This window comes from Sarcophilus harrisii, chromosome 3, assembly GCF_902635505.1.
Source record: "Sarcophilus harrisii chromosome 3, mSarHar1.11, whole genome shotgun sequence".
In the NCBI taxonomy this organism is placed as follows: Eukaryota; Metazoa; Chordata; class Mammalia; order Dasyuromorphia; family Dasyuridae; genus Sarcophilus; species Sarcophilus harrisii.
In genome coordinates, this window is record NC_045428.1 from 296,062,524 (window position 1) to 296,077,934 (window position 15,411).

At 36.0% G+C, this 15,411-nt stretch overlaps 1 protein-coding gene across 1 annotated transcript in view; it reads left to right on the forward strand.

Moving 5' to 3' along the window:
* Positions 1–5,753: 5,753 nt before the first annotated feature.
* Positions 5,754–15,411, forward strand: part of GAP43 (growth associated protein 43) — a 133,912-nt gene continuing 124,254 nt past the window's right edge. The window contains exon 1 of the mRNA XM_003763604.4: positions 5,754–6,002. Within this exon, the coding sequence (XP_003763652.1) occupies positions 5,973–6,002 (30 nt within the window). The 5' untranslated portion in view covers positions 5,754–5,972. The remainder of the gene's footprint in view (positions 6,003–15,411) is intronic.

The window sequence follows — 15,411 nt, forward strand, 5'->3', positions numbered from 1 at the left end:
GGCCTTTCAAGTTCCACCTCCAAATCTGTGATACTATGATCTCTAGGATATTGATCTCCAATAATTGTGTCTAGGCAGAATCAGAGAGCATACATTCTAGATTTTAGGCCCTTTGATACCATGCTTCAATCAGTTCTTCGATATATCAATGTCCTCATTGAACTGCCAGGTCTCTGTCCTGCTTCTTTCCCCATTCACTCCCCTCCCAAAATAAACAACAAAAATCAACCACCATCAACAACCACAGTCACAGCTACCTTCACCACCTCCTCTACCACTATCACAAATCACAATTAATGCCTGCAGATGTTGATAAAGATACTTCTTTTTCTTTGACCATTCCTTCTTTAGATATTCTTGCTCCTTGCTCCTTGCTCCCTGTACCCCTCAATGGTGCAGGCTTCTGCTTTTTTTTTTTGTCAAGTTTCCTTCCCTGACCATTCTAGTTATCATCTGTATGGAACACCTAGAAATTTACATCTCCAATACTGTCTTCTCTTCTGAGCTCTAGTGCCATATCTCCAAATACACTATGTGCACATATTTCCTTATATAGCTACACCTTACTTTGTGACTGAAGACATCAGGGTACAGACACAGTTGAATGGAAAGTGCTGGATATGGATTCAGAGAACTTGTGATTGAATCCTGGGTATGTTACTTTCTCTGTAACCTTGGGCAAATAACTTAACCAATAGTGGGTCTCAGTTTCCTCATCTGTAGTTAATCAGTCAGTTACCATTTATTAAGTGCCTACTATGTTCAGGCATTGTGTTGAGAATTGGGTCTACAAAACCAAAAAAAGTGTTCCTGCTATGAAGGAGGTTGGACTAAAAGATCTTTGAAATTTCTTCCAACTTTATTTCTATGATTCAATGATGTTTTCCCCACATTTACCAATTATGTCATCATTACTTTTCTAATCATCCTGGCTTACCTTCTCAGAAATATATATGACTCTTCTCTCTTACCAATCCCTACCCCATATCCAGTTAGTTATCAAGTCATCCATTCTTACTTTGTAATTTTTGGCACTAGCTGGAAAGGACTCAAAGTCTATTTAGTTCAAATGTTTATCCCATGTACCATGCTGCCTTTTAATCCTTTCATTTCTTCTGATTTCTGCTGCCAGATGCTAATACAGGTCCTTTCAATTCACATGTGACTTGCAATTGGCCCCAACTGGAATCTTTGTCTCCAGTCTTTCCTTACCATCCTATCCAGTCTACAAAATGCTGCTAATTTAATCTTCTAAAATGTGTTCATCACATCACTACCCTGCTCAAAACTCTTTAATATTTACCAAATGAATAAAATCCAAACTTTTTAGCATGGCATTTAAACCTTTTCAATTCCTCCCCCCTCTTAATGCCCTGTTACTATTCTCAGTTAATAAACTCCTATCAGGGAGAAAGACACACCTAAAAAAGTTTCATTTTCGATATGAACAGGGAATCTGAGCCAGAGAAATGAGAGGACAAGTCAATATTTCATGGATTCATGGTTTCAACAATGTGAGTTCTTCCTCTACTGGTACAAAGGGTAACTCAATCATGCCTGCTAATGTTGTAGGACTCTCATCCTTGTCTTCCTACAATTCTCCAATACCTAATTACTATGTACATTCTATTTTTTAAATATTACATCAATAATAATTTAGTATTTGTTTTCAACCTGTTAATACTCACTCTTGCTATACTACTAGGTGACTTACTTTTATGATTTTTTTTATGTTCTTAATTATTTCTTTTGTGCAACCTCTTAAAACAAAAGTTTGTTTTGTGTGTGTACAGCACATTTTTGTGTGCATTAGGGAATGAAGTAATAGAGTAGGAGGCATGTACTTGTGATTTCAAGGAATTTGAAACATGGGAATTCCCTCTATTGTAGAAGATCTGGAACTCATATGTCATATAGAGCCTTGTAGAGTTGACACAGGCATGAAAATATTGTCTACTCACTCATTCATTTATAGTTTTGTTCCTCCTCTCAATAAACATTTATTAAATACTTACTATGGGCCAAGCACTGTGTTACATACTAGGGAAACAGAAAATACAATGAGAATAATATCTGTCCTAAAGGGATTTCCAGAAGGGAAGGCAAACTATATACAAATTAACATGATGTAATTTCAGGATAGGGAAAGGACTAACAGTTGGGTAATGAGGAAAGGCCTCCATAGGAGGCAGCACTTAAGCTTTGGATATATTAACAGATAGTGAGGTGGGAGAGAATCTTAGGCATGAGAAGGACTTGTACAAAGGAGTGGAGATGGGACATTTTGTGTACAAAGAGGAAATAGGTCTATTGACATATAGAGTTTATGAAAAGGAGTAAATCAAAATAGGTCTAGAAAGGTAGTCCAGTCACCCATCTTATATCTAAGTTCAAATACTATTCCTTTTATTGTGTGATATATTTTTCTGCTGTTATTTGAGTCACTCCCGATTCCATTTCTTTGAGATCACAATGTTCCATGATGTGCAGCCATTAGTATTTCTCAGAGAATATTGGACTTATAAAAATGACCTTTTGCAGAAGGGAGAGTGCTGGGATAATTAAAGATGCCAAGAAATTTTCAAAATATAATCCATAGTCTTCATCTCATGTTATTCAGCTCATTGTCCATCATTAGACTCTGTCTAAAATATATTCACTTGTGAACTAACTCAACAAATAGGCAATAAATTCAATTCTGAGTCAAAATCTGGGAGAGAATCTTTTTCTATTTGATTTTTCTCATGCTGATTTCTAAACTATTATCTTTCAAATGACTACTGGGAATTTGTTCTTATTTTAGATATCTTGAAAAATCAACTCTTGAATTTTTGAAACTCTGTTAATTATAACATGAATGTTTTTTCTTTTGTATTTGATGAAGTCTTGTCCCTCCCCACTCCCCTTATGCCATTTATACTTCTTCATATTAGTACTCCAGGCATATGGTCTGCTGTTATCAATAATTCCACTGTCATCAATGATGAGAGTAGATCTCTGTTGAAACATTGGAAAAACCAATCAGTTCTCTTGTGATATATGTTTTTTTTTATCATAATCTGGATTATTTGTCTCCATCAAGAATTCTGAAAATGTATTTTCCCTTCTATTGCTTTTTTTCTAATTTGGGTAGTAATACTATCATAACTTTTACCCTCCTCAATAAGGCTTTTCAAATGAGTCTGTACTTAAATGAGTATTTCTCTTGGCTGCCAAATTTCTCTGCTTGAAAAAAAGAATGAATTTATCATATAAGGTATCATATCATATCATGGGCTCTTTTGGTTTGCTATTAAGGAGATTTTTGTATGAATAAAACTTCCCTAAGCATTGTAAACATTTGGATTCAACATCTTTACTTTTATCCATTTCCCATTTTGTGAAAAAGGCTTCTGCATTTTGGTAATCCCTAATGTCCTTAATGACTTAGATTTTATGATTGTATTAAACACCAAAACCAGTCTAGAAGACCATAAAAGAATCTTAAAGAGCTGCTTCAGAGATGCTTAGAAAGGAGAAGTAGCACCATCCCTCTGCTGAAGCTAAAAATATTGACTAATTAAATTTATAGATTGTCTATGAGGTGAGTTTTTAATACCAAAGTGCTAACTAGTTCAACCAACTTTTACTCTACCATTGACTGGTTTCCATATATATTACTATGAGGCTTATCAGATAAGACTAAGAACAGGATCCTGAATCACTGAAACCTAAAATGAATCTGACAAGGAAAAGGAAAGATTTGTTCATTTTCTTCATTGATGCCCATTTAAACTCATAGAGGGCTATTTGGAAAAAAATGAATTTATTCTTTAAGCTTCTTTTATCTTCTCATCTATAAAATGAAACCAGCATCTATCAATGTTTAATTCTTTACAGGATTATTGAGGTGATCAAATAAGATAATGTGTGGGAAAATAGTTTGGAATTCTATAAAGAAATTTTTAAAGGTATGGCATTATTGCAAATGATTGATCATCCTGATTGCTCAATTGTCATCTCATTGTGACAGGCAAAATTTGAATTTCAGAAATTAAATCTTATTTTCAGTATAAAATATGAAAATAGAAGCATACTGAGAAAAAGGAAAAAAATGGATGTCTACATTGACTAGTCATCTGGGTAAAACCTTGGTGGCACAGTAATTAAATTCCTTATACTGAGGATATAGTTCTCTCTAGGAAAACTTAATCTATGACGGGTGTGGCATGAAGTTTGTTAAAAGCCAAGATTAAATATCATATTCTGCATGATGCTGAACAGGAGGAATTTACCATTTAGACCAAAGGAGTCTTTTCTATTCTATATTCTCTTACTAGAATCCCCAGAAAGAATCTCTGTACCAAATTGGTAGTGTTATCATCAATTGGTGGGGGAAGATTTGAAAAATTCTTTTCAGTGTGTAAATATATAAAACATCAAGGGTCCCTGAAGATAGGTTACCTGAATGTCTAAATATTGTTGTAGGTATAATTAATGATCTGTTTTAAGAGAAATATTTTTCTTCTCTTAAAATGTCCCATATGTAGAAAGAATGCACAAATGTATTAACCATACACACATATGCTGCAGTATGCTAACAGATGCACTTTCATGTTATGCATTATATATTCCACTTTAATAAATAATATTTCTTTTCCTTTCCAAATTATAAAATTCATCAAGAACAATCAATTGTAACTTCAGAGAAATAAGATGTGGCTTGTTGATCCCTCCAAGGCTAGGCAAGCAAGGTATTTTACTTTTTTTTTTTTACTTCCCCATTCTGATCCATGACACCATGGTCAGCATCAATGTGTTGCAGCTTTCCTGTTCAACTGTACTGAGTTTCAGGGTAAATTGATAGAAGCCATGCATGTCACATAGAAGTGTGAGGACTATGAAAGGACTTAATGCTCTAAAAGATTTGAATTTATTTACCAAATTCTTTATATTATACCTATATATTAATTTTAAGTATTCAGAAACTTAACAAAAACATAATTAATGTGAAGAATATGACTCAGTTAATATATGAAGTGTGTGTGTGTGTATATATATATATATATATAACATATATATGCACACACACATATTGCTTCTGTAGTCAGCATATGTAAACCAATGTATGTTTCTGAAAATTTATGTAACTTATAAACTGTGTATGTATATGGGAAAGGGAGGGGTAGATGATCTCCTACATATGTTGCTATTCTTGAAGGATCATAGCCTAGGTGGGGTTTACCTATGTATGAAGCTTAAGTGGCAGAAATAACCTCATTCACTGCATTAGCATTGGGGGGGAACCTATCTAGTGAGGGTGTTCCTTTCTTTTACTACTCTGACAGAAAAAGAGGAAGTCAAGAGTTTCATAAAATATAAGGACCCCTTCAAACCCCCTGTAACCCAAATATACGTCACCCAGTGCCCTATAAAAGCTGTAATATCTTTCTTCGCACCCCCCACCCCCTTACTCTCAGTATAGTGGGAAAGTCAGTGGGTAATTGGGTCCAGATTGGAGATGTTTAAATATTCATGAGACTGGCAGGGGACTGGGAGGGGGTGGCTGTCTAGAATGGGGGTGGGGGCTGGGGGAGGTGACTAGTCATTGAGAGCTAGTGAACAATTCTGGGAAAGATACTGAGGGAGAGAGAGGAAGAAAGAAGCAGAGAGAGAAGGGAAGGAGAAAGTGAGGGAGGGGGTAAAAGAGGAAGGGGAGAGAGCGAGAGGGAGGAGGAGAGGGAGGGATAGATTGAGAGGGAGAAAGAAGGGAGGGAGGGAGAGAGAGAGAGAGAGAGAGAGAGAGAGAGAGAGAGAGAGAGCGCCTATGTGATGAGCAATAGCTGAGGACCTTACAGTTGCTGCTAACTGCCCTGGTGTGTGTGTGAGAGAGAGAGGGGAAGCAGAAAAGAGGTGGAGAGGGGGGAAAATAAGAAAGAGAGAGAACAGGAAAGGAAGGAAGGAAGAAGAAGAGGGGAAGGGACAATACAATCATGCTGTGCTGTATGAGAAGAACAAAACAGGTAGAGCTAAAGATTTTTTTTTCTACTTACTGGTAAGAAATTCCCAGACTATGTATGTGAGGGAAGAAAAATCTTTTAACTGCTTCTAGTCTGGACAAGATGTTTTACATTTCCTTAACATCTGGTAACTGAATGCTACTTCCTTGTCTTTATTCACATTGTCTTTATGGTTTGGGGTTAACGTATGGTCTTTGATTGGGGTGAAAAAAAAAAAGCTTGAAGATGTGCCTGACCGGCAAGAAATAAGGATTCTTTGGGCTACTGTCAAATGCTCAGGATTTTATGTCTCTGATTTTCAGGATATGCATGTAGAAAGGTATGATGTGGTAGTGATCGGGAAAGAGAAGAGATGGTCTGAGAAAAAGAGAGTTCTTTATATTCTGTACAAAAAGGGTGTGTATATGTATGTGTGTGTGTGGGGGTGATTTTTAGTGCTAAATCTGCCTTTTCTGTCATGCAGTTCTGATGTGCAGCCAGAGATGATATTTTTTACATGCATGTGCCCTGGAATGGGAGCAGGTGTACTTTAAAAATCAAAAACGTGGGAAGGTTTTTTTAAGGAAAAAAAAATCAACTCTGAGCATGTAGATGACTAATTTTTTTTTTTATTAGACTAAAGGAAATAACTAATTTCCAGAAAAAAAACAATTGGCCGTGAAGAAAGGGGGAAAAGCCCTCTTCATGATCCCCTTCATAGTAAGAGCAGTTAGACAACTGTGCACCAGCTGGTCTGAGAAGAGGGTGGACCACGCCCCTAGGAGCTTTGAGCTCCGATGGGATGGGAAAGACTAGCCGGGTGTTACCTGTTGGAGACCAGTTTTTTGCCCCCCTTTTTCGTTTTTCTGAAACAAACAAACAAACAAACTAGTTCCCTTTAAATCCCTCTGGTGCTACCAGTGGCCAGGGACACCCCAGACTGAAGATAATAAGCAGATGAGTCGTTTTCATCCGGAAGAAGGACAAACACCAGCTTTCTAGCCCCCCGGCTCCTTCCCCCACTCCCACTTTTTTCTTTCTCCATTTCATATTGCTCACTTATGTCTTGAAAAGCATTTTGTAAACTTGACAGAGGAAATAAAGAAAAGGATGGTTCACAGTATTCCGCAGTTACTGGCTATCTCGAACTAGGATTGGAAAATCGTTGGCATATAGTGTAAATCTTTGAGGAGGATTAAGGGGAAAAAATGCATGCAGGGGTGTGATTGTGTGTGTGTGTGTGTGTGTGTGTGTGTGTGTGTGTGCACACGCTCGCGCGTGCACGCATGAAGCCCTGGTCAAAGAAATCGATATAGAATCATGGCCACGGGGTGGGGGTTGGAGAGAGGATTTGGGCATTCTTCCTGTGCAGGTATTGGATACTTGGCAATTTGTAATCCACTCGGTAAAAATCTGAAAGGGGTGGGGTGGAAGGGAGTGGGCTTGGTGCAGACTGTTAGCTAAGAGCATGTTCAGTTAGCAATGTGGGATGAGGGGTGGAGGCAGAGGCTGATGAAGTCGGAAGAGGAACAGGAAGGCAGACTAGTAGAATGACTGAGCAGGGAGGAGAGAGACAAGACAGATTTTTTTTAAAGTAGCAGATTTTGGGGTTTTGTGGGTGCTGAGGTGTTCAGGAAAGAGTAGTGGGGGTGTGGTCCTTTCTGCAGCATTTCTATAGGGCTGGTCCGTGGTTCTGGCAATGTCTGCTTCATATGCCCTTGCTTTAAGTGAGGATGCTCCTGTCATATCTTCATTTTAGCAATCCGGAAGACACAGGTGTCGGGGTTATGCACACTGATGAACTAAGGTTGCTTCACCAGAGAAATTATATTTGGGAAGGGGAGCCCTATTTGGGAAGCCAACACTTTTCCTTAGAGAAGCTTAATTTTTGGAAAGGAAGCAATGCCCGTTAAAGAAACTGGTTCCCACCCTATTTCTTCAGGGGCAGCACACACACTCATACATACACACTTTGACAAAGAAAACTAAGCATGATTTTAAAGGAGAATTAAAATTAAGGAATCCTCCTCCTAAAAAGAGGCCAGCAGCCATCATTCAAATCCTTCCTTGATGGCAGCCTCTTATATCGTTTCTCTGATGTGCAAACTGCTGAAGTTACAATTTTTGATTTGGGAGAGCATATATGCACACACATACTTAAATTCATGTACACCCATCCATATGCAATCATGGTTTCTATATGGCTCCATATGTTTAATCACAAGCAGAAAGAGGAGGAATGGGAGAAAAGTATATACACATGTATGAGATATGTGGTCTCATATGTATAGCCACATATAGGTACATGCTTTGCAGATATATGCAGTTGGATCTGAAAAATCTTTACATAGGGTGTGTACCAGTACTTGGACAGTATACTGCATACTCCATAGATGAGATGGAAACTGTATTAAGGGTGTGGGTTCACTGGGACACTGAGTGACATTTGTATTACATGAGAGATTCAAAAAGTGGAAAACAGGCTTCCCACTTGTGGGTGATGTGATCATAGAATGTCAAAGGTAGAAACTGAAGGCTTCCATCCTTGTTCAGCCATCTATTCATCATCCCTGTCATTGGTTGGGGGAAAAAACCCCAGCAAGATCCAGCTAAGGTCTCAACTCTGCCACACCCATAAAATCCAGCAGAGCAGAATGGGAGGGGGTGGAGGGCTTTAGGCTTCCTTCCTCTTCTGTTAGAGAAGCAGAAAAAAAAGCTACCATATATTTTCAAGTTGCAGTTTACTGCAAAAAGGTGGGAAGCCAGCATTAATGAAGTATTTCAACAAATAGCCTTTGCTAGGTCTTGCTGTGTCAGGAGCCCAGGAAGAGAAGAGAGGTGGAGAGGGATATAGAGAATGGAGAAGAAATAGAGTAAAAGAGTAGGAGGAGGAAAAATTAATGACTAGCTGACATTTTATTGCTTTAGGATATTAAAATGTCTTGGGCCTCATTTGATATAGTTCAATTACAGTGCACATGAAAGACACTGAAGAACTTGCAAGGTGTGTTAGTATGTAGAGAAACAGGCAAGAGAAGAGATGTGGGTGCTTCTTTTGTTTAAAAAAAAAAAGCATTTAGCTTTAGCCAAAATGAAAAGAGCCATGTTGTGTGCTGGGACCTCCCTAAGCAGGGAATATAATGTGGTTTAGAGTCCTCATTTTACTGGTTTCTCTTTTGCAAGGTTTGGACAGATTAGAAATAATGTTCTTATCCCTTGGTTCCAAGAGATTCCTCCTAGTGGTGAATTGGATGCTTCCTAAATTTTGTATCACTAAGCCACACCCAAAAACTTCCTGCAATAATTAAGTGTAGACTATTCTCAATGCAACAGAAGGTATATTTTAAAAGATGCTTCAGGCAATCTTTCAGCTATCCAAATTTAAACATGAAAAGAAATAAGGAAGGAGTATTCTTCCAAATATCTGCACAAAAAACCTCAGAAAATTGTAGTGAATTTAAGCATGTATTCATTTCTGGTGAATTTATTTTATAATCTAGCCGAAGGCTAGAAAGTGAGCATATAAAATGAAAATTTTTTTTAGCCTTTCAGGCTAATTTTCCTAATATATATTTATATATATATATATGTATATCTATATAATTTATATATATATATGTATGTATATATGCTTTCCAAGGTCTCTTTTCACTCTCATATTATATGAGACAATACTATAATTAGAGAGTTAATTCTTTTTCTTGTTGATTTGACACAATTACAGAGATCTTTTAATGTTTCATGTTAAAGAGCATCATTGAGAGGGAGATCTTTTACTGGTCCCACAGTGAAATCAAGAGCATGCCTGTTTTTCACTGAATATAATTAGTAATTGTCCCAAAACAAGATTCTGTGTTTAATCATTCCCTCATTCTAATTGTGGCACCATAGATTTAGAGCTGAAAAGAACCTTAGAAATTATCTAAGCCATTCATTTTACAGATAAGGAAATTTTACAGATAAAGATACAGAGACTTGGGCCTTATAGAAATACTTGGATTCTTAAAGACTATGTTTTCTAAACACATTCTCTGGGAAGTTCTGTGCTGACAAAGTTTCAGTGAATTATCTCCATCATTGACAGATGATCTACCTAGTTAAATTCCGAGAGATTCATTACTGGGAAGTAAGTACTCGATCATGAATTTTTTGTCCATAGTAATTCATGAAGACCGTTTACTAAGGTACAGAGTGATGTAATCTACCATGAAACCAAGAATTATTAAAATATTGAATTAAAAGATGGTGGCAGTAAATATCATCTCTATACTTTGAAAATTGTGTGTGTCTATTTGCTCTACTATTTTTATAATGGGTCCTTGACCTAGAGTTGTCATTTTTCCAATATGATCAAGTAGTTCATCTAAAAATTAATGACATCTGGTTCTTAAATTGATTTTTAACTAGGGGCAAGTCTATTTTTCACACTGTCAACATTTCTAATCCTTCTCTAGGATCTGAACTAGATCAGCTAACTGGTGGTTGTAGTTGAGGCAATTCCCCTCTCACTTTCCTGGCAGAGAATCTAAAGTAGAGGAGGATGTCTAAGATCATAGGTTGCATAGATTTAGAAGTTAAAGGAACTTTGGAGAACATTGAATCCAACTCTTTTTTTTTTTTTTTTTTTTTTTTTTTTTTACAAATAAGAGAACTGAAAGCTAGAAAGGTTAAACAAATTGCTTAAGATCACATCACTAAATGGAGCCTGAGGCAGAATTCAAACTCAAATCTCCTGATTACTGCTTCAACACACTGTCTATAATGCCACCTAGCTACCTAATCATTATCATTCATATAGACACAGTGTGAAATTATATTTCTGAAGCAATCAGGGATACTTTTTAGGATCTCTATTTGCATGTGATCTGGCAAGTTCAAATAAATATAGTACAATGGATATTGGTTATGAAGTTAGATACCATGTTTCCTGTATAACTTTGAGCAAGTACGTTTTCCTCTCTGCCTTCAATTTCTTAATCTGTAAAATGAAAAGATTATATAGATGATCTTTAGAGTTTTGTTGGGCTCTAAAGCTATCATCATTTATCCTTATTACCTAATTTGAAGATGGATTTAGAGAAGAACAAAATTTTATGGCTGAAAGATATGAATTCCACACTCTGGGATGTTTAACAGTGCTGATTACAAAATGGCTTCCCAACTTTCATTGTACTTGTGGAATTTCTTTCTTTTAAAATTTTTGATGACACAGTGGCACTTGCTATCTTGTACCTTCTGTTCTTTCCTCCAAAATCTACCTTCCTTCTCTTGCTGCAATGTTTTCATTCCCTTATGCTGACAATGTACAGAATGCTCAAGGATTTATTATGCATTCTGGATGGTTTATACTAAAGTGCATGAGTTTGCAAAGATATTTGAGCACAATTTAGAATTCTTTGCAAGTAACACCTAACCTGCCAACCATGTAACAATAATACACAAAATAAAAGAATAGTAAATAGAAATAAATGCATGGAAGACCTTTGCCATCCCATTTAAAGCTTGACTAGGCTAAAGAGTATTGGACATTCAAGTAGTCAAACAGTCTGAAATCCTGACTTTGATAAAGAATTCCTCTCATCTGGATATATCACAGAGGTGTGCTGAAGTCAACTCTTATGTAAATCAGAGAGTTGATAGTTAAATTTTTGTTGTGATTATTTCTACCTCAGAAATCAGCAAACTCTACAAATTAGGATTTGAGATTTATTGTTTGTTAATTATCTAGATTTACAAAAATTATGGAGAAATGTGAATAATTTAGATTAAATTTATAACGTATATTTCCCTTCTCCTCCTTCTTTCTCCCAAGCAGAAAGCTGGTTTTTAAACATTTACCAGTACACTTTTGTATGTATGGTATACACTTCTTCCCAGTGGGATGACATGTATTTAACAATGTGGTATCCCTCTGGTGCCATAAGAAAAGGTTAGGAAACTTAAAGCTTCCTTTCTACTACGTGTATATTTGAATGTGCACACCTTTTATTTAAAGGTATGGTCAGCCCTTCACATAGAAGTGAATCTCTGACCCAACTATAGTTTTTCAAGATATCCTTCCTCACATGCTCATGTTAAATTTCCACTCTCCCTCCCCCTGCCCACTTTTTTCTCTTTAAAATTTTCCTGTTCTCTTCTCTTCTTTATATCCTCCTTTCACTCCTTTTTCTAAATTAAATTGGAAAAAAAATACTTAGTCTTATTATATGTATGATCTTAGACATATCCTTAAACACTCTGGGTCTTAGTTTCTCCATATGCAAAATGAGAGGGCTGTATTAGATGATGTTTCTTTCAGTCCTAGAGTTCTGATTTCTGTGATCCCAGAATCCATTATTTCCCTTATCTGCAGACTCCCTTCACTGCTGCAGATTTCAACTCCATTTTTTTTTTTTAGTGTACTATTTACTATCTTCTAGAATTTCTATAGCTGAAAAATTTATCACCTTGTGGCCAAAATTCAGATGATGATGACGTGTCAAGCTTTGCAAAGCACTTTATAAACAGCTCTAACATTATATCCTCACAATTTTGCTAGGATAATACTGGGATTCCAACTTGGTAGAATGTATCAGAATCACCAGCATGGTGTCTGATTTCTGATCCCTTTTTTTAAAGGCACGCCTTCCATTGATGTAGATTGCAACCCCTCTATACCTTTGTGAATCAGAATTTACTGCAGCCTCCAAAAATCAGCACCTGGTACCCAAATTTCCAGTAAAAAGTTTTTCAACATAACTAGACTGGTCCTCTGACTATGGCTGACTCATATAAACTATCTTAAGTGGACTAAGTGTGAAATAATTCATTATTTAGTGGCCAAACCTCTGTTGATGAACCTATTCTAAATGTTTTAAAAATGGTCCTGGTATTTTATATCTAATTGAAAATTTTTCATAGTGATAGAATCTATGAAACTATTAACATAGTCTTGAGCATACAGTGTTGCCTCCACCACAAGATGAGAAATTGAAATAGCAATAGGAGTATCTTAAAGGGGAATAGATTGTCTCAGGAGATAGCTATAGCTTTTCACAGGCAAGTTTCAGAATCTGTATGAACATTTAACAGGTAGAATGCTGGAAGGATTCTTTTTCAAGTATGGATTGGACTTGGAGATAAATATGAAGACGTATAATTGGGCTTAAAAAAATAACTTCACAATTTGATGATGGAAAAGGCAGAAGTTCCACTTTGAAAAAAATTCTCAGAGTTTTTGTAGACTTTATCTGAAAAAAATATTCAAGAGTTTTTGTGGACTATAATAAAATGTGATATGACAATGAATAAAGCAATCATTATCTTGGATTGCATTTCAAGATGTATACTTTTGGGGATACAGGAATGTTGATCACACTATACTTTGCCCTATTCTCACTGTATTTAGTTCTGGCCATCTCATTTTAGCATGCTGGTATTGTTATTGTTGTGTTCTTTCAGCTATGTCTGACTTAGGGTGACCTCCCTTTGGGTTTTCTTGTTAAAGATACTGGAGTGGTTTGCCATTTCCTTCTCCAGCTCATTTTACAGATGAAGAAACTGAGGTAAACAGGGTTAAGTGACTTACCTGAAGTTGTATATCTAATAGATGTTTGATTTGATCTCATGTCTTCCCAACTCCAGGCCTAATGCTCTATTCACTGTACCACCTAGTTACCCATTTTAGAATGGACTTTGATAAAATGAAGATGCTTGAAAACTAGTTTCATGTTCATGTTATATGAAGATATCCTTAAGTAAGTTTAGATGTGGGAATTTCTATGAGGTCAAAAGGGAACGTTCTCTGTGTCATGGTAATAAGGAAGATATAATGGGAGAAGAGAGGGTCTAGTGTCATTCATCTGCCTTTTTAGAGCCTATTGTATTTAAAGTCTTCTGTACCATTGCAAGTATTCAATAATATATTCTCTTTGGAAGTTAATCACAAATTATTTTCCATCCCATTGGAGTTTCTGTAATTTGTATTTAGACTAGTATAGAATGATAGCAAAAATTAAATTGAAAACAACAACTTGTGGTCACAGGACAATCTCACCCCGCCTTTTTTTTTAAATCATATTTACAGCTAATGATCAGGAAACAAAAATTAAGTATAACTCTAGCCGTAGTTACACACATATATGCATATATATTTATACATATGAATATATACTCACATATTTATATGTGCATATAAACATATATAAATATATTCCATAGAAATTATAAATAGAATTATATATGTAATTAATATAAATATAAATTTTATACACATATATGTTCTATCCTATATCTGATCATGGCATGGAGATGACCCTCTGGTAGATCCTGCCAGCTAATGATGCTAGGAGTTAGGAGTCTAGTGAAACAAAATCTTTTCCTTTTTTGGCATTCTCTGAATCTGTTGGTCTTTTTCTGAGATACTTATCAACTCTTTACTCCTGTAATTCTTCCTTTACAACTTTATGGAAGGATTTAATCAATTAATACCTCTTAATCATAGGTCTTACCAACTTACAAGCCTTCAAATAGGAATAAAATGAAAAAAAAATCATGTCTTTTGCTTGAACTAGCAAAGTTTATGGAGATTCATGGTTACATGGTGATACACAAACACTCAATGATTATCTAAAAGCCATTGAGGGGTTGATACTTTCTCCTTAAATACAGAGCAACAATTTAAAGTCCTAGAAAATTGTCTGAATCTCTGAGTGGTTAATAACTTGCTTATGGTCTCACAGTTCACTAGTGTTACAGTAAAGACATGAGCCCTTATCTTTGTGACTTCAAAAAAACTTTCAAAGAGAACTCCTTTTACTTTCCTTCCCACCCATCCTGATATATAAATATGCACTTGTGCACATTCTATTCCTATTAAGTTCACTCGAGATTTGATGAACATATTTTTACCTTCAGTGAAATTATGTTTCATCTTTGGCCATTCCTATTTGTTACTAATTTGCACTCTCTTGCTAAGACAGTCTGCCTACTGTTATCTGTACCACTCTCTGAGGGCAGAGTTTATCTTATTTTTGTCTCTGTCTTGCTGGAGTCTCATTCAGTGTCTCCTTTCTTGTTCATGACTTCAGTTATGTCTGATTCTTGTGTCCCTATTTGGGGTTTGCTTAGCAAAGATGCTGGAGTGATTTGTCATTTCTTTCTCTAATTCCTTTTACAGATGAGGAAACTGAGGCAAGCAGGTATAATAATAGGTTAACAAATACTTCCTTCTTTTCTGCCCATTCTTAACTCCTTTTTTTTATTTTATGAATCTTGTATATTGCTATTGAATGGAAATAGTTTGAAGTCAGAGAGTTTTTGTTTATATTTGCATTCCTATTGCTTTGCACAGTGCCTAATATAATAGTGTTTCTATTGCTGTTGTTCAGTCATTTTCAGTCAAGTTTGACTTATTATGACCCCTTTTGAGGTTTTCTTGGCAAAGATACCAGCA